The sequence below is a fragment of the Pezoporus occidentalis genome, unplaced genomic scaffold (genome assembly GCF_034315485.1).
Source record: "Pezoporus occidentalis ecotype Australia unplaced genomic scaffold, CSIRO_AGI_Poc_V1 ctg167, whole genome shotgun sequence".
NCBI lineage: Eukaryota > Metazoa > Chordata > Aves > Psittaciformes > Psittacidae > Pezoporus > Pezoporus occidentalis.
In genome coordinates, this window is record NW_026913499.1 from 134731 (window position 1) to 155652 (window position 20922).

General features: G+C 38.9%; 1 protein-coding gene across 3 annotated transcripts in view; it reads left to right on the plus strand.

Moving 5' to 3' along the window:
• The window catches only part of CRB1 (crumbs cell polarity complex component 1), a 104539-nt gene that overhangs the window by 42046 nt on the left and 41571 nt on the right, over positions 1-20922 (plus strand). For 2 of the 3 annotated variants that reach the window (XM_062613425.1, XM_062613423.1), the window contains exons 4-6: positions 1293-1432; positions 2700-2882; positions 12292-12321. In XM_062613425.1, the coding sequence (XP_062469409.1) occupies positions 1293-1432; positions 2700-2882; positions 12292-12321 (353 nt within the window). The remainder of the gene's footprint in view (positions 1-1292; positions 1433-2699; positions 2883-12291; positions 12322-20922) is intronic. The other variant, XM_062613424.1, reaches the window with a different exon arrangement.

Here is a 20922-nt window from a genome sequence, read left to right on the forward strand (position 1 = left end):
CGCATAGAGGAAGTGTGTGAAAAATACAGCAGAAGAAAAGATTTCTGCTTTAAGAACATACCTTGGAATTAAAATTGTTTTTCTGATTCACATCTTCCTCATTACTTTTTATACCCTAAATTCAAATTTATGGCCTAAGCCATCTCTGATTTTGATTTAAGAATAATCCATACACTAGTAATAAACTGTCCTGCCAGAAATTTCTGCTTATATACACTTAACCAGTGTAGTAAAACACTTACGCTTTTTGGTCTGTTAGACTGCATGAGTCAGTTCTCTGATGTTCTCTTATGGTCACCAGTTATGCTTTCTTTCCATATATTTATTCCAACTCTTAGATATTAAGCACAGACATTATCAAATAAGTATACTTACCACTTGTTCAGCAAGATTCCCCATGATTTCAATTATACAATAACCACTGTATCATTTTAAAGCAATATAAGAATAATTTTTTGTTTCAAATCATTAAACAAAGATTAACCAGGCATACATATTTAACATTATTTTAATGCAAAAACTTGTCGTTTCTTATGACACAAATAAGTTGACCTTACACCTTATGATCTAAGCATGTGAGTTATGTATTTTATATCTAGCTAGTTATAGCCAGTTCTCTTGAAAAATACCCACAAACAGAAACCCCAGACCTTACTGATTAACTGCACATTATTCATTTATATATACCAGTTAGTTTACTTCTAAACCCATAATAGTAACAATGCTATCAAAAAGAAGATTGGTTTACTGTTATTATTGGAAATATGAAGCAATTGACATCTTTGTTCTAACCTAACAATAAAATAGTGGTTTTCATCAAACAGAAAATATCACCTAGTCAAGAAACAGACAACGCCTGTTTCAATTTCTATCAGTCCAAAAGAAAAGAATACTAACACACTTTGTACCTCTCCCAGTTTCATTTTGTGGATAAGGTTAAGCCTACAAAAATCACATTGGAAATTGCAGAATTTTTTTTTCTCCAAAAATTTTTCAAAAGAAGAGAATAAAAAAAATAAAAATCAATAATTCTTGGAAAAAATAATCTGTCAAAACCAATTTGAATTCACAAGCAGGTTTTTTTCCCCAGACAAAACCACATATTTCAGGAAAAATCTCATCGTTAATTCCCAATTTCTGCATTTTCTCCTGGAGCACCAGATGGTCTCGAGCCTGGACTCCACTGTACAAGCTGCTAGCCAAGACTACACAAGAAGCCTGTGCATGTTTGGGAACAAAGCCCAGACCTCCTCACTTCCAGTTAAGAGTGAACATTGCATTCTGTGTTGCAGGTACAGCTGTAACTGCACCAGCACTGGATTTATGGGCCTACACTGTGAGACCCTAACTCCCTTATGTTGGTCACAACCATGCTACAATAATGGCACTTGTGAGGACAACACTGACAATTACACATGCCATTGTTGGCCAGGTAGGCTCTAAGTTACTTAAATGCTCTCATTCCTTGTGTGGTAGATATAGCTTTTTCTGTTTGTTTTGTTTTGGTCTGAGTATTTTTTTTTGTCTAATACAATTAATGGTTGAAGCTACCTAATCTTAAAATACTCTATGGGCTTGTATTTAGATGGGCTTCACTCATCATGAGTCAGAGCCCTGTGGGTAAGTTGCTGTCTTTTTTCAGCTAAGGATTGTTTTCCCTGCACAGCAGAACTGGGCAAAAACAAAAGTGCCAGTATTAGGGAATCAAGATAGGAGACGAGTCAAAGTTGGAAGCCATCTCCTAGTTTCTTAATCTGTCAACCTGTGTGATACCTTGATCACTGCTGCAGCTGACCCCTTTTTAGTCTTCATTAACATGACTTTTAAACCCACCTAAAAGCTCATGTTTCAATGCAAAATGTTGTTTGTTTATGAATAAAACTTAAGCTAGGTGTTACACTCGGACACTAGTCTCCTTCAGCACTGCAAGTTCTTGCGTCTAGCAGTGTAGGGTGAAACATGCTGGGCTGTGTTCTCCTCTACCAGCAATGCTTTCATATCCAGCTGTTTGTGAAAAGGCTCCCACATCCCCATTGTAGACACAGAACCTGAGTTCTCGAGAGGCTTTGTGAGTCTTCCAGCACGTGGACTAACTTCAAGAAGTCTCTTTATAACGTTTAACATCTGCATCCTTACTGAGGATGCAGGAGCACAGCTCACTGTGAGGAGTCAATACCACAGTGTTCTTGGACTACACAGTTCTTGGTGCATTAGGAATGGCAGAACCCTTAGCATTTTCCAGAAACTGGGGGAGTTAAGTGGCACTTCAAACTCCAGGTAAAGCACTTTATGAAAACCTTAAGTTATACTCCCCGACCTCCTCTTTCATAGGCAGGTGGTGCAGAAAAGAAAGAAAACTTTACAAAGCCTGAGACCATATCTACACCACAATGCAGGGGCTTGTTATCCACATGGATTCCACATTACTTCCAAAAAACACCCCTGAAGTCTGTACGGCACAGCAAAGCTCAGCTACATAATGCAGAATAGCCATAGCAATATCCTGCTGCTGAGCCCTGGCAGAGAGCTGCAAGGAAATGTTCACACCTTCAAGAAGCAGAGGAAATCTTTTAGCACATGACAAATTCTGAAACCAAGCATTTCTGATATTCGCAATATATATTCAGAATAGCATTTTTGTGTCTGGAATGAATGAAGAGCACATTAATTGAATGCCTTCCCCTCATGGCTCTTGGCAGGCTATGTGGGTTCCCGCTGCGAGGAGGACATCGAGGAATGCAGCAGCAGCCCCTGCCTCCCTGGGGGTGACTGTGTGGAGCGCTCCTGGACCCACTACTATGGGAGCATCCCAGGCCTGCCGCCAGCCTTCAGCTACGACCAGGCTGAGGGATACATCTGTAGCTGCAGGCCAGGCTTTACCGGTAAGATTCCTTCTGGGAAAGCTTAGGAAGTGACCTACTGCAGCATTCTGTTGTTTAGGCCAGGCTATAAATAAATCCTTCAAATAAGCTCTGTGTTTTAAGGTGCCATAGTGTGAAGGGTCCCTCTGGTGGTCACTACGGACGCGTTTCATAGGGATTTGTATGGGATAAAGGGAGTTGGGTGCACAAGTTACAAACATGACAAGGGAGCAGCAGCTGGGTACGGTCCCTAAGGCAGCCCAGGCGGGAGAGAGACGTGGTTTCTTTCATCACTTTGTCCACAAAGCCTCACTGTTCATAACCACATTTGCTCAAACAACGCATAAGCTTCAGTTGGCAGGTGTGCTATCATGAGTTTGAAATTCACTGTGCACAGGTATTCTATTACATGGATGACAATCATGAATAATAAATGAGAGTATTTTCATTAAATGGCCATGAAGAAACAAACACTCTTAAGATTTTGGTGTTTCTGTCTATACAATCCTTTAATAATTCTACACAGCAGCAAGGGGAATGGCAGGAACACTTCATCTGAGCACAGGGCAGCATTTTGTATAAATATAGTAGTGTAGCGTGTCAGTGCTATTCTACAGCTTAAGAGAAAAATAATTTTAGGTTGTGTATATGGCTGTGTTCTTAAGGGGGAAAAAGCCTTGCCAAATTACAGATAACCATAATCCTTAAAAAGATGTATTGAGATTTGCATTTGACACAGCCACAGACAAGTTTGGATTGCACACTTCTGGGTCTACAGCATTTTTCTATCAACTCCATTCTCTTGTTCTTTCTAAAGGAAAAAATAACTAATAGCTGAATTCATTTTACCAGCCCTCAATTTCTTATCCATTTCACCTCCTGAGCAGCTTATAAACTTTCTTGTGCTTTCCAGCGAGTTGCATGACTGATGCCTGCCACATATCAGGTGCAAAAGTATATGGAGACCACAACTTTCACTTGGAATTCCCAATTTACTTTTCCTTAAAGTGGAGATAAGACTTCTTGCTTTCGTCCCATCCTTTCCCCTTAACTGTCCTTCCCTATTCTGTCACTAAGTGTTGCTGTTGTTCTTTTTGTTCTGCCTAAGAGAGTGTACTATAAGGCTTCTGCTAAGGCTTGCAAAGTTACCCAGACTGTCCTAATCACCCTTACCTCTTCACTTGCCACGTCTTTCTGGTTGCTTCCTTCCAGTAATGTCCACCTCTCAAGTTTCTTTTGCCTCCCCTCTTGCCCTAGCTTTAAAACATCTGTGCTCTGTGGGACAACCCAGACAGTGTTTCCTTTTTTTAATCATCATCCTTTATCCTGTCATTTCCTTATCAATTGCCTTCAGCTGGCTTGTTTGCCTGATTTGAGTTGTGATTCAGCTGGTTTCATTCACATGGACGACTTTCCTATTCCCCAGTGAGTACACACAGACTCTAACACTGAAAAAAGTACCAGAATACATTTAAATCAATTATTCCTAAACATTTCAATAGATAAGCTCCTCAACCACAATGCAGAAATCTCCAAAACATGACTGAGAGAAGTCTTAGAGACCCTGAAATTTCTGCTGACTGCATATGCAAATTATATTAAATTCTTTAACACCTTATGTAAATTTAGTTATTACATTCCTGTAGGATTATATTATATAGCATATCTATAACCATACATACATAACTTTCATTAGAAAAAATCACAAAATAGGTCTACTAACCAAACAGCGTACTCACACAACTGGAGGCAGGAAGAACATAATCTTTAACAAAGATGGTTGTAAAAGTTGCATGTGAAATGTCATTCAGTAGCATGCTACAAAATAATGGCACAACAAGGTTAATCTGGCTGCTTTTGTCAGCTCCTTCCCTGCCTTTGTTTTTCAGCATGGCCTAAATTTTAAACTCTTCTTTTTGTTGGCCTGTGTGAGGTACAACGCTGTCAAGCAATTCACATATTTATTGAGAACATAGCAGGATTACTCTGACTGGCACCTAGCATCCTAGTCTCCCAGGATTTGCTCTAACAGCCTTTAGGTACAATACAGCCGTCCTCTCCAGTCACCCCAGTAACACTCTGCATTTTTCTTTGGCCCTTCTCCCAGGTAATCTGAAAGTAGAAAATGCTCAAAATGAGCCTCAGCCTCCTTGCGTATCAGAAACATACACACAAAAAGCCTAAAGGGTGGAGTGGAAAATTCAATTCTCATGGTGATAAGTAATTTCTCCAACTATAGCCAAGTTCATGATACATACACCACATGTTCTAATGGGAATTAAAGATGATTAGAGCTGGTAGCAGGCAGTATGATTCAAGGCAGCAGATGAATTGCTGATCAGGATCCCTCACTATATGGGTGCTTATCTAATGTGTATGAACCAAGAGACACCTGGAAAAAAGGTCAGATCCTTTCATTCGGTATCAGTACAATTCATTGACAGCTGAATTTCTGTGGCTGTAGGTCAGGAGTTCTTCGAGCCTTAACACCTAAACAGTTGTGCTTTAGATATAAAATCTCAGATTCCTATTGAAGCAGGACAAAGATTTTCTTTCGTAAGTCATATTCAGTAATTTATTATGCCTCTTTCCTCAGTAAAGCACTCACAGAATATTATACTTCACTGTTCAGGATAATACAAAGAAATAATAATTTACATACCCTACATTGTGAGGGCCTGATCCAACAGCCATTGAAATCGATGGAAAGATGTCATTAAGTTGAGGATGGCTGCCAATTTTTAACAAGCATAAAATGGTATCTTTGAACTTAATGAATAAAATTGCAAATGCATTACTGTAATTCAACTGAAAAACTGAAAATACCTGCCTTTTGGACTACAGTTTTAATCCCAAGGGCGGTAGATAGTGGAGCCTAAATACACGCCTATGTCAGGATAAAATACTTCTGGCAGTATCTTGTCATAAATAGTGATTTTTCAGGTGACTTGAAAAATAGTCACTGGCCATAATAAAAGTCTTGGAAGGAACAAATCTGCAACAAATTTACACAATTGAATTCTTCAAAATAAAAAGCAAAAATACCAGTCTGGAGACTTCATCCCAGCTAGAAACTCTTTGAGGCCATTGGATAGAGGCCATATCATAGGTAAAAAATTTCTGCACAGATTCTACAAAGGGTTAAATTCTTCAGCTCCCTTTTAAAACAAAAGTTTTTGGGATACTCAGGTTTCAAGCGGCCTCGGTACTTCTGCAGTAGCAAGCCCTAGGTTTTTTATATTACCTTGGTTTGCTGTCCCCTCCCCAGCACAACAGCACTTTTAATAAATTGGGCTTTCATTGAAAGGGCTTGTGATTTGTTACTGCTAGCTAAAGGCAGTACTTAGCCTGGAACTGCGTCCCTTCATACCATGGATATATTGTATAGCTCTAGCACTGCACATTTTTTAAAAAGACTGTTATTCGAAAGGTTAAACTTTTCACTTTGCTCATGAAAACATGTGGGAAAGGAGAAGGAGGGCAGAGCTATGCATTTGGTAGTGACTCATTTCACCAGGTTGTAATAAACTTAACACCATGTCAAAATTAAAGAGCTTCTGAACTTGCAAGGTCTATCAAGTGACACATTCCAGTGTTGAACTGAGCCAAGGAGCAGTGAGTGTGGAAGGCAGGTGGCTCCTGCTCCCTGCGCCTTGAAAGCCATGCTGCCCATGCTCCCCAGGGGTGTGCGACAGTACTGCTGGCAGGAATGAAAATCATCCATTTTGTTTCAGCAGAATGATTGGAAGAGGAGCAGAGCCCACCAACCTATTTGTAGGCAGAGTGCCTGCTGCCTGCTGACATGCAGACGAGCGCTGGCTGCCGAGGACCTTTTTACTTCTGGTGTTGTTATCTGATATGTGCCAGCTGTGCCATCAGCACTGCTGCTTGCTTTGGCATCATGAATCCCTAAGTGTTCTTGGCCTTTTCATTTATTTGTCTTGTTTTCTGGTTTTCCCTTTTAAATTTCTTTGGCCCTTTTCCCAGCCTGTTGGACTGCTGCAAGAGAAAATGATCAGACTGGTTTCGTATGCGTACTGAATTCCTGGCATATGCACGGGGGAAAGAAACTGTCTCCTGGAGCCAGAAGATAGGCAGATAAATGGCCAGTATGGGAGAGTACTGAACACTCAACTGAAGAAAACCTCAGCCCAGATACTGAGCTGTGAGCATCATGGGACCGGTTCCAAACCATTTGGACTTTCATTCTGCACTTAAGCCAGGGTGAAAGAAACACAGACGCACCCAGGCAATTGTGCTTCCATTTCTCTGCACATCTTTAGATGCTGCAATAGGCAGACCACCCAGCAGATGACAGGCTAGACTGTCTCAGTCAGGCATATTCCCCTCCCCTGGTCTGTGACAGTATATACAGACATAGGTATTATTTATGAGTAATGGGTAGGATGGGTAAGATGGTAGGCACAGTATCAGTAACTTGGGAAGCTTAAAATACGTGCATATATTTTTGGTCTCTTTATTTCTTAAATTCCCTTCTTAACCAGCAGTTAATGATCACAGAGCTGCCATCTTTCTTAGGTACATAAAGTGATGTCAGTCTTGCAAAAAATGAATCAAACAGATGAATAGAAGAGTTCTCATCTTATACCCAAACTCCAAATATATTTTTTCTTTTATTTCCTCATCTGTCCTTCAGCTGTTCACACCATGGTAGTCAATCTTTCCTCTGTTATACCAGGTTAATTCACTTTATTGCATGGCTTGTCATCACAGTTTAAAAGGTTATTTTCTCTTGACTCTGAGACCCTGTTCTGGGAAAGAATAAGGGCAAAAAGGAGGGGATACAGAGAGAAAATGCAGTTTTTAAATTAAGAACGTTTTAAGGGCACCGCTCATCTTTTCAGTAGGACTCGGGCTTCTCCCACAGGCAAAGCAGGGACTCAAATGCAACATTAACAGGTCTGGAGGTACTGTTAGCTAATAATTATTCCCACAGGAACAAAGGTTCAAAAAGTAAAATGCTGCTGCTGTCAAGCACCAGTCAAGGTTAGCTGGTTTAAGGAGAAAATCCAATACATGTGTGAATCACTGAAAAACAGAATTAGGACTTTATGTATATATAGTCTTCTTACCACTCCATCACTGCAGAGAAGTTGTAATGGGAATGCAAACATACACCTTTCCTGCCTAAATTCAATTCACAATTGGTAGAGGGTCCCCTTTACACTGTTGGTTTGCTGTGAAAGATTCCCTTACAAAATCAACTTTGTGGTGCTGGGCAGTTGTGCAGCAAAACATTAAAAAGTGTCGCTATTTTCTGAACATGGGGAAGAAGTTACTGCTTTTCTAGAGATATTTCTACAGTGCTGCCTTATCTCTGTTCCAGAATCCGTGATCTCCTTATACTCTTATGTTCAAAAGCACAGGGAGGGGAGGGGGAGATCTTTCTCTCTGCTCCGAGCTAGTCTCTGGCAGCTCCAGTATTACAAGACCAGCTTAGGCAGGGCTGTACCAACACAGGATGCCCTGAGGGCCTGGAAGGCGCTTGCTGCGGTAAAAGCACTTACACAAAAAAAAAGACAATTAGCACTTTAAAGTACTTTTTCCACCTCTACTAAAGCCTCTGATCTTGAAAGAACATTTGGAGAGGCTTTTAATGATTCTATCCCCTAACGCTGTTTAACATTTCAACTGCTAATCATCCTGGTAAGGAGATGTTCTCGTTGTCATCAGAACTGGTTCCTTCTCAGTCTTCCCCATCTCCTCTACTTTTGTCAGGGAGTTCCTTCTTCTCTTTTTTTCTGAAGTTTTGGTCAGGCTATTCTCTCTGAATGGCAGAGTGTACCCTTTAGCCCTGCTCTGTAGACTACTCCAGGGAAAGAGGCAGACAGCTTTGCAGACTCCGAGAGTGCAGCATGCTCACTAGATTCTTGCTTGTCTCTTTACCCACTGTTGATCAAACTGCTTTCTTTGCAAGAAGCACTAATTATTTCTCATATGCTTAGCTCCCAAATAAAATCATTGTTAAGTTAGTCTAACCAGTCCTTCTCTGGGTAGTCCCCCAGAAACAAAGGTGAGGTTGAACTCAGAACTGGCACAGTCTGTGCTGTAATGGACATATAGAATCATAGAATAGAATCATAGAATAGTTAGGGTTGGAAAGGACCTTAAGTTCATCAAGTTCCAGCCCCCCTGCCGTGGGCAGGGACACCTCACACTAAACCAAAGGCTTGTCCAACCTGGTTTTGAACACCGCCAGGGATGGAGCATTCACAACCTCCCTGGGCAACCCATTCCAGTGCCTCACCACCCTATCAGCAAAGAATTTCCTCCTAATATCCAATCTAAACTTCCCCTGTTTAAGTTTTAACCCATTACCCCTTGTCCTCTGAAGGAAGCATACCTCAGAACACTGATGGCAGAACTGCCATTAGGCTGTATCTGCAAAAATTCATGAATTTGTCATTCCTGTATCAGTTTCCATTACAGAACTCATGGGACATTTCTATTTAACTTCTACTGCAGGTAGTGCTCCTCTTCAACCACCGTAAGAAACACCATTTAGTGCAAGAAAGTGTAATTTTTACATTCTTCAGCCACATAAATCACCACAGCAGTTAATACTGGCTTGAGTTATTTGTGACAGCTCTTTCCTTAACAGCTTATATCTTGAGATACTTTGTGAGATCCTAATAGCATTTTTTGCAAAAATTAATCTTATGACTTAGTTTGCCTCCCTGCATGCAAGAGCAGTTGTTTAAATGCGCCAATTCCAGTTGTAATGGTTACCTAGTGTTTATCACTAAACAATTATGATTTAGTGGGAGACACTTCAGAAAACAGCAGCATATATCTGTAACCAATATTGCTACAACTTGATAATCTTTCTGTATGTACCACAATATTCTGCAGTTTGGGTTTCGATTCACTAAAATCTGACCATTTCATGAAAACAAGCAAATTCAGTTACATATCGCCACTGTGAAGTATGTCTTTTCCCCTCTTCAGAAAGACAGAAGATTAAAGTCCAGTATGATGATGAGGTATGACATTACCTTTTGAAGAGTGGAGTCTCACAACAGCCCATGTATTTGTACATCATTACCAGATCCAATTACCTTATTTAATGTACTCCAAGTAGAGACTGATACAATTTCAGATCCTAGGTACAAAATATGAACCAAGCAGTGCACTAACTATGCAGCGGACTCCTTTTAATGAAATAAAATTTGAATTTATTGAAAACTTCAGCTTGTCTCTATTATTCCTATTGTGCAAGGGAACCTTTTGACAGAAGATGACTTTTACTGACAGTGACAATCTACATTAAAATTTTGTGAAAGCTGAGCCATGATCATTAAGAAAGGAGCCCTTGGGCTTTTCATGGCAATGCTTTACAGAATTAACCCCCGGACCTGAAAATCTGTTTTCAACCCTGAAAATTATACTTGAGGCCCTAATATATTTATATATATTTTTTCATGAAAAATATGCATTACATGAAACTTATCTCTCCTCTTCTTGGTGCAAGTTTCACTGAAAACACAGAAGCCACAGACATGACTACTGCATTATTCAGCACCAGAAAATGCCCAAATGTAAAGTTGTTTGGGTTTTTTTTTGAGTTATAAATATATGAGATTAAAACAGTAGGAAGCATCTACCAATATTATTTTCAAAACATATATAGATTCTTATGCTTTAAAATCTGACAGCTGACCCATCATTACTATGATGTATTTACCCTAGTTACACTGATATGTTAAGTTGTACAATGTAGCCCTATGTGATTGACAGAGCCTGCAAGCAGTGGATATTTTGAATCTGGCACATCTCCCTGTGTTAAACCATGTTGCACACAAACACTTTTTAGCATGAAAAGCTTTTATCCTTGAAGGGAAGGAGGAGGGGATGAATGGCTTTCAATCCATCTTGCAAGACGCAGGCAGATAATGTCCTAAGATTTAAGGAATCTGTAAGTCCAGTGCCTGTCAGAAAGTGCTTAAAAAAACAGGGAAAAATAATAATAAAAAAAGACAGTTGTTTATTATTTGGCAGCAAGAATAACACTTTTCAAGCATCTATTATTTTCCTGTCAAATATTCCTGGTGGGTCATTCCCTCATATGATCGACTACTTGTTAAAACTAGTCTAAATATGCAGTAAGAATTTTACTTCTGGGGCTCTCTTCAGGCTCTGTCTACTTACCTTTTTGATTTCTTTCTTAATACTGCGAATAAACTTTTCCTAGCCTTTTTAATTGGCATGCCTCAGATACTTATAGTCTCCTACAACCCAGTTTTATCACCTCTTGGTTGAGCTCATGAACCCGCTCAGTTCCATCTTTGCCTACTGAAGAATCTCTCTGGCCTTTTAATTTCTTGCTTGGTTTGTCAGCCCAGCAGCATGCTGGATCCAAACAGAAGACTCATTTTGCATTACTCTTCCTGTTGTTGAAAAACTAGTAATCTTCATTTCCCTTATATAAACAGAAAATGCTATGCACCTCCTGATATATATTCTGATGTAAGTTCTACATGGCTAGCACACCCTGGCATTACGCATAATCCAGTATGTTTCCTAAAGAGAGGCTTTTCTTGCATATACACGTTCACTCAATGGCAAAGACAACCACTAGTGAAAGCAAAGTTTAAAGTGTGGTCTAAGCAATAACCATGCACAAACCCTGGAGAAATCAAAGCTATCGCACATACTAAACTGACAGCAGAACTTTGCTCATCTCCTTAAGAATTTGATTGACCATCGCAGGAGCTACTTTACAGCATATGCTTTTTAGCATTGTATTGCGTAAGCCTACATCATTCTGGTCGATTTACAGCCGAATGGCAAAGTCAAGCAGATGCAAAACTTTTCCCCAAACAGAAATGAACTTTCTTTAAATCTACACATTGTACATTTTTCATTAATCTGGATGAAGTACTTAACAAGTAGACAGTAAAGAGAAGACCTGTGTTATGGGACTAATATATTACACTTCCTCAATGCATTCTAATTTATGGAATATTTAAGGTCAAAAGTCAAGTGATCAACAAAATGACCCAATTTAATAGTTTAATGCTTTACTCAACAGATGATTTTGAAAACAGCCTTAATAATCTTACCATTGTGAACCCCATTAAAATACAGTTTATTGGAAATACAGTAAATTATGCAACCAACCAAACAAACATTTAAGAGGCATTCTCTTTTCCCCCAGTAACGGAGGAACTTAGAAGTGGCACTGCAGAAGCTGAAGGAGTTCAGTCAGAAATAACACATGGGCAAGTAGTTCTGAACCATATGCACGTATGTCTAAAAGTGTGTACACACATACATATGCGTTAATACACTTATATATAAGCACATACATAATAGCTGCTTCAGGGTACCTTTTTGGTCTGCTAATAGGAAGCCTTTCTTTGATCACTCATTAGAAAGGTCTACAACTTTCATCTTTTCTATTTTGAAGTGCACAGTTTTCTGGCTGGATTGTTTTGTGGTAAGAATGAAAGATTTGTCTTTATTTCTTTCTGCGAGATTTGTGGTATGCCATGCATAAGCTTGTTAATAAGCAGAGTTTATGTCATTCTTCATTACTAATTAATTATTTTAATTGCATGGTTCTGACAGTAGGACATGTGTGATGTTTGCATGCCAAACCTGTATATATTTTTTATGAAAGCAATATTGGCCTATATTCAGGTAAGAAGTCAAGATGCATGAGTAAAGTTACTTAAGATGAAAGTATGCAGGCTGCTGTTATCTTGCTATGGCATCAAAATGAATGGTATAATGCCGTTCATCACTTGATTCTTGTAGAGGTTACAGTTTTTATGTAGTTTAGCTACTTGTTTTCATGATCACAGATTTTAATATTCCTTTGAAATAAATACCCTTTCTCACATATAAACTTCCCCAAATAAGCCACAACAGTGGGATAACATTCTTGTTCATCCTTGGTAAAGGGCTTTACTTGGTAAAATTCTACTCGTATTACACCTCCAGAAAGCTGCCCTAATATGTGAAAATGTGCAATTTGCTTGAACTAGCATCAGCATTCTGGTACCAGCGGGGCTCTGAAAGATATAAACGCTTAGAGAATTAAAAGTTCTCTGTACTCCTTCTGTACCTATTAGCCAGTAGAGGGAGCATGAAACATTGTCAATGTATATCATCTGCTACACGTTAGAAAAATCTAGTTTTAGCTGATATTTCAGCACCATCTGAACTGCAAGATGCTATTTCTCAAAGGTTTTGTGATGAACAATGTTTGCTAGCCCAAATTCTTAACATCATTTTTTAGCTTTTGCACCACAGTTTGATTAACAGAATCGTCCATGAGGAGCTCAGGGATATTGGTCTTTGGCCAGTCATGCAAGGACCACTCAGGGCTGAAAGAGCTATGGGAAAAAAAAAGCACGACAGTTTTAAGTACAAAAGAATGATTTGATGATCCAGATAACGGCTATTTCTACTTAAAAATCTGTTAGCGCCTTGGAGGCTTGGCTTTCATATAAGAATAACACCATTTTCCATCCCAAAGTATTGGGTTTTACTGACTATTTCAGTGGCCTGCTGGTGGAGCTATTGGGGTGAAAGGAAGCAGAGGAATTGCAGTCCTGCCTAAAGACTGAGCATCCACAGTGAATTTTGCACGCCTGCTTAACAAAAAATGTTTGACCCAAGCATTGTGCAAAATACTCTTGTTTTCCTCTTGACTCTTAAAATACCAGCAAAGGACTATTGTAGACCCCTACATAAGGTTCCCATAATGCCAGTGGCATAAATGAAATCAGTTTTTAAAGCATAAAAAGCACCTCATCTAGGCTCAGAAATGTCAGTAGTAATTACAAACTTTGTTTTCAAGTATAATCAATTCTTTATTTATGGTGTGAAATGTTTTTTACCCTTTTGAACTTTTGCTATTCTAAGCCAAGCAATATTGTTGGCATGTTCCTTTAAAAATAATTGCTTCTGGACTGAGAAATTGAATGTCAAGTTCCAACTTGATATAAATTAAATGGGTTACATTAATAGTCTGGGCCGTGGTAGAAGTGAGTGTTTTGATTCTGGGTTTCACTTCAGGACATGACCTCTTGATCACACAGGTCAGCACAGATGGGAAATATTGAAGGGATACCTGAGGTTGACGTAGGGAAGAAAGTACTGATGTATCACAAACTGTCTGATCCATTAAAAAGAAGAAATGTCAGACTCCACTGAGGGTAAAGCTTAGTTGTCATAGGTCATTATGCTTTTCAAAAAGAAGTGAAAAGAGTAGAAGGAAAATCACAATGATGGAAATCCTCAGGGCTGTCATGTACACACAATCTTCTAAACCTTCTTGAATTAACACCGCCAAGCCTATGTACAGGAGGAACAGAGTAAAGAATCCAAATATTCTTAACTTTTACAGTACAAGTCTCAGATTTCCCACCTTTACCTGTTATAAAGGATATTTAACATACAGCATTTTATATTTAAGAGCAGGGTATCTCTACTGCTGAGCCTCATAGTTAAGTGATCAGGTCTTAAGAAGAATTGCATGCATGAGAGCAATCATGTTTGCAGATCAGGCGATACATGGCTCTTAAAGGGGAAGGAAGGGTGAATCGGAGAGAAGTTTAAATGTGGAGTTTTTTTCTTTGAAATATTATTGCCTGCCTTTACAATTTACTTTCATTTCAACTTCTGAGCAACCCCAGCTCTCAGCTTCTCCTGATTTTCCAAACCCTTCATTATCTTCATGGCCCGTTGTTGGACCTGCTCCAGTACGTTCACTTCTTTCTTGTACCTGAGGAGCCCAGACATGGTCCTCATGTGGTTTTACTGTGCTGAGTAGAGGTAAGAGTCACCTCCCTTGACCTCCTGACAACAAGCAACATGCTTCTTAATACAGCCCAGAAGGCTGTTGGACCTCTTTGCTGCAAGGGCGCACTGATGGCTCATGTCCAGCTTGTTCACCACCATGGCAAAGCTGCTTTCCAGCCATCTGGTCCCCAGAGGATGGGGTTATTTGTCCCAAGGTACAGGGCTTTGCAAATCTGCTTGCAGAACTTCATGAGATCCATGAAGATTGCCTATTCCTCCAGCCTGTTGAAATCTCTCTGGCAGCACAGCTCTTCCAACTTTGTATACAGAAATGCATACATATATAGAATTCCAATTTTAATTGTTAATAAATAACAATAATTAAAAAAATCACTTTCATGCCATTGTTGTATTGTACTCAGTTTTCTAGCTCATTGGCAATTTATTGTCACTGATGAGTCCCAGGTCTAAGGTCTCCTCTAGGACATAAAGAGTATGTTTAGACACTGAGTAATAAAAATAAGCTGGTAAAGCGAGCACCAAAATTAATTTTATGTGATATACTACATAAAAGCTCTTACATGAATTATTCCCTGTAGCATCTAGCTCTTAATTATTCACTGTTTGCTAATAGGATGAAAAGTGATAAAGCCTTGTATTTTTATGTCTGCTCATTTGCACCGTTTGAAATAAACTCTGAGGTGACTATAATAAAGCAGAATCTGCCTCTTGTTTAGGTACCTGGGCTGACATTTTCAGGTTCAAGGAGAATTTCAAAGTTAAGCTAACCTTTTACTGATCACCTGAGTGCTGGGCCCTTTAAAAGAAATGATTTTGAATTAAATTAGAGAAGGACTTCTGCTGATTGTGTAAGGAGAACCAGATTAACCACTCTTTCTCTGGCTGATAATGAACTTTGCATTTTCAATAAACAGTCTCAGAGAGAAGAAAAAAAGCCTAGTATAGACAGCTAATTTATGCTAATAATTAACTGCTAGAAATAGATTTGGTGGAACTGATTCAGATTGCTCTCCCACCGTTGTAATTCTTTGAGTCTGGCTGTGTTAAAACAAGGCATTATTACAGAAAATCATAATAATCAATACAATTATGGCTGTAGTCAGTCCTATGGGCACTGTTTTTTCTTAACAGAGAGAGTTCAGAATCTGTCATTAGGCCTGTCTGTGGGGCCAGAACAACATGATAAATCACTACCTATAGTAATAAATAAACTGTTTAAATGCTGTACTGTGAACATGTCTCCACGGCTACAGAAGTTAACTGCAGCACATAAAGACATATAAAAAATAGATTTAATTTAGCTATTTGTCTAAAACTTACCCAGGAAATCCCCCAATAAGACATCCAGCACACCATAGCAAGCACATGCAATCTCAGCTGAAGCCCAGGCTATCCCATTGCCATTGGCGTCGTTATATGTCCTAGCCAAAGTGAAACTAGTTTGGGTCTCATGCTTCCCAGCTTCAAGATGCATTAAACATATGACACCTTAGGTAAACAAAGCCATTGTTTAGATGAGTTTTCATACTGTAAAAGAACTTAGATTGTAGGGAATGAAATGAATGCTGCTGCTGAAGTGAATAGAGGCAAGATCTGTCATTCCCATTGATAAAGAACTGGACTGAAAGATCACAGTCCAAAGTCTAAGGTCTTTTGCAGCTACATCTGCTCTATAGCAAGTCACAGCTATTTGCGCAGGAAAGAAAACACACACCAGGTAGAGTAATTGCTTTAAAAAATATATTGTAGAAGTGAATAGTTCAGGGTAGAAGACTTTTTCCCCCCTGTATTTAAAGTGATAATAAATTATATACAAATATATACTGTAGGAATAGAGAAGTGTAATTTTACACAGCATAAATACAGATCATATTCATGCTATTTATACAGCTATGCTACGCACAGCTCAAAATGCATGCAACAAAAACATGTTATGTGTGTTCACACATTCGTATGTTCTATTTTTCTATTTTTGGGTCTCAATTCTCAGTTAAGCTGTATAAGCCCCATTAAAACTATGATTTTCTAGCTTACTGGCTTTTTCAGTTTGTTTCAATATGGACTGACAGTGAAGTTGTGTAAATACAGTCACTTTTGTATGTTGCAGAGATTCACACTGGTTTTAACAAAATTAGAAAATCTTGCAAATGACTGCCATTTTTCAAAGCACGGTTTCCGGGGCAGTAGCTGTTTCACACTAGACAGCACAGTCATTCTGCTTGCCTACCTCAGTTAAATCAGTTAAAACAAATAGGAAGCAGCCAATAAGAGACAAAGTAGAAAATCCCTTTTAGGGGAGGCTAGACACAGCATACATATCTCAATGGATGTGCTCATCAACAGCAAGCACAGTTTTAAAGCCCTTAAGTGTTTGTAGGACTGAAAATTAATTTGTTTTCCAATTCCAAAGTGAGTCATATGCTCCAAACAGATTTTCAAGTCCATGAAACATGACCTTGTATGATCTAATTAAGCAACTCAAAGGTATTGGTTGTTTTAAGATCCCTCTGGATATACTTGAGTTCAAATGCACACACATCATCTGTATGTACAAGCTCATAAATCTACAAAAAATGCAAATCAGATCATTAATGCTTGGAATTTGACAGTCTTGCCACAGTTCTCTAAAAGGTAAAACATGAAAAAGTCCTGAATAATATATACTTTTATTTTTTTTATGACTTAGCACACGCAGAGTACAAAAATGTACTGGAAGCAGACCACCAAATACCTCTCTTTGGCTTGCAAATATCTGGTCCATAATCAGGTATAAACAAATCAAATTCTCTGAAACCCACTATTCCAATTTCTTGTCTGGAAGATGTCTCAACCCTTTGAGTGCACTGGAACAGATGATGACCTTTGAAGGTCCCTTTCCACCTACCTTTTTCTGTGACTCTATCTTAATTTTCTACATTTTGTGAATTGACTCCTCTGCTCCACCACACACAATTACCATTATTTAGTTGCAAAAAATTCTATGACTTTTTTCTTTTTTTTTTCCTATTTTTCCCCCAAGTCTTTTGTCTTTGTCATTGTTCCTGTGGTCTCCTTGCTCCATTTCAATTTTACCTCAGACCTCTGTGTAGACCTAATCCCTGATCTGTAGTCTTTATAAGCATCCCTCACATTTCCTGTGTAGATTATTGGTCATACACATATATACTCACTCCTCTTGCTGTCCATAGATGCCTGTGTGTCTAACAAGAATGTTGTCTCAAATGCCAACATAAGTATCTTTTGGGGTATCTCTGTATTTCCATTTCCTTTTTCCTTTTCACATTTTTCTCCACTTGTTCAACTGTTCAATCTCCAAAATCTTCCCTGCTATTTTCTTTTCTTTCTTAAGGGTATCCTTCATAAATCACCTTTATCCACTTTAATCTGACATACCCTGTAATTGTGCTCTCCCTTCTCTCATCAACCCTTTTTAGCTCATATCAACAATGTGGCCATACCTAAATTTCATAGCATAGTTCATGCAGCCAGAAAACCCACTGAAGAAGGATGCTGCCTGGGAAAACTAGGCTGCCACCATTTGATTTGCTTTCTTACCTCCATCAACAGCAGCTGTCTCTTTCACTATATATAAAGCTGACTCTAGAAGTAGGGAAATGAAAGGAAAATGAGTGCCATGCAGGGACATATTTCTTCACCAAGTTTTTCTTTACTCCAGATTCAGACCCTAATCCTACAATTGGATCCACATGGCTGGCTGTGTTAATCAAAATATGGGATGAAGGTGTAGGCTACAAGCAACAGTTTTGCCGTGCTGCCCTTCCAGGACATGGCCCCTTGCCATTCACAGACTATATGTGTCTGACCTCTGGCTGCGCCCCTCACACAACTTTGCCAAAGGAGCACTCACAGTCTGCAGAGCAGGCCTGTGAAAAAGGCTGGCTGATCAACCCAGAAGCTGAAACCAATGCTTAGCTCTGTGGGCTGTTTCCAATATTTATAAAATAAAATAAACACACCAGATCTCACTAAACAACTAATCACCTACAGCATGTACATGGGTTTCTTTCTTTCTTTTAAATGAAAACGATTTTAGGTGTGACAAAACATGTGAAACAAGTGGAAAAACATTTCCAAGTACTTTTGCTCTCAGAAAAGATTTAATGATTGAAGAGATTAAGGGATTGGGGTTTTTTTACTGCTTTCAAAAAATCAATTTTTACTGAAAATTTGAACTGGTCTATGAAGCTTCAGGCCAGCAACATTAAAAAAGATTGAGTTACAGCATGCCATTCTGAATGTAGCACGTTATGAATTCCATATCCCTCAGCTAGAGTGACATATTTAATGATTAAGCCAAGTCATTCAACTCTCTGGTTTAACTTTTTTTCCTAGCCAGTATTAACTTTATACGTACAATTCAAATGGCAAGAGGAAAAATAACAGAACAGTAACTTGCCTGCAATAAAGGAATAACTAGCAAGGTCTTACAACTTTACAAAATCAGAGTTCTGTTAGAAAGGTATCATGTGCTAATTAGCCCAATGTTAGTAAATGCTTGCTATCATACTATTTTAAAGCAAACAATTTTCCATGTGTTCCATCTCTGCCCTATATTCCGTCCTTCATTTTACATGAGCTTTTCCAGCTAAGACAGCAACAAAAATTGCCATGCCAGATCAGATCGCTGGTCACATTAACCTCAATACCCAGTATAAGCTGGTCCTTTACTTAAATAAAATAGGAGAAAAAATATCCATTTAAATACCCCTCTCTTGCTCTGCACTGATGTACAAAGAGTAAAATCTCCTTCCTGACCTCCATGACAGCTGATTTACACCCAGAAGCATTAGTTTTAATTACAATGACATAGAGATAGTCAATTTATTTCCTTGCGCTTACTCACTCATGAACGTGCATTTCCTCCTTCCAGCACAGAGTAATTATCTCTTTGCAATTATCAGCACAGATGTGGCAAATTTAGAATTTTCATGACTGTCTGCTAATACCTGGAGTCTTGAAGAATAGATGCTCTGCCACATCTTTCCAACGGCCTCAGGATTAATGACCCCCCTTGAAAAAAGCTGTTTCTGCCTGAGGTATGATTCTGTAAACAGACACACTAAAAATGTAGAGTATAGGAGGGGGAAGCGTTATTGCAAACTCTTTGTCTTCCATAAGGTGTGTTCTAAAGGGTATGCTACAATTTGAGTTTCTCCAAGGTTTAATCCTACATGCATTTTATACCTGTATGTGTACAGACACATATATGTGCATGTAGAGCATGGCACATCTACAGCTCAGTTGCTGGCAATTGTTTTAGTCAAGGAAATAACAGAAATATGAAAAAAAAAATTGGAAGGGACAGACATGCCGGTATCCTTTGGGTCATCTGTGTGTCCAAGACAGGAGCAGCTGATTCATGTCACACTGCACTTGTGTCTCTAATCTATTTTTAAGGATCAAAACTAGACCTTATGGCTCTCAGTGGATATCTTGTGCCAAGGCACTGTTGCCTTAGTATCATTAGAAATATTTTCCTAAAGTGTGGATCTTTCTCAGTGTGGGTCAAACCCATAACTTCTTCACTTGCTTACTATGATCTCAGTGACCAGCAGTATTCCTGCTAAAGTTGACCTAGGCTTTGTAAACTGGAACTATTGCACCACCTGATTGCTGGTTATTCCAGCCTGAGACCATAGAAACTGAATGAGTCCTTCCAGAACTGAATACATTATTTTCAGATAATTTTTCCAATTTCACCTATAGAGGTAGTTTTGTCTTTAACACACTCAAAAGTTTCACTTAAGCATGTTTTATCAGACAGCTTAATATGTAAACATCGTGCACATCTTTCAGGAAAACACTGACCTTAGCAAACGCAGGACAATCCCAAACCATAATCAAAAGAGCCTCCCAGTTCGACAGGGAACCTCTGACTGTTACTTTCTGGGCAGGGTTACACCACTTTGTGGCTGTTCCATGAATATTTTTCTCCTTGGTCTGTACACAAAAATGGTATTAAAGACAGTTTCAAACCCTTGGTGTACTTAGAGTAACTACCACCTTCTGTAACCCACCTGTTCTTGACAGGTTCAAAACACCCACTAGCAGTTCTGACATGGCTTCAGCCAGTTTGCTAAATACCCTGGTATGAAGTTCCTCTGTCTCAGTGTCAACTCTGTGTTTTCACTGAGCTGTAATAGTCTATGCCTATCCCAACTTGTTGACAGTTTGTATGTTTATAATCTTACCTCAGAACATTTATCAGGGTCATACTGCAAAAAGACTGACAATTACCAAGAACCTC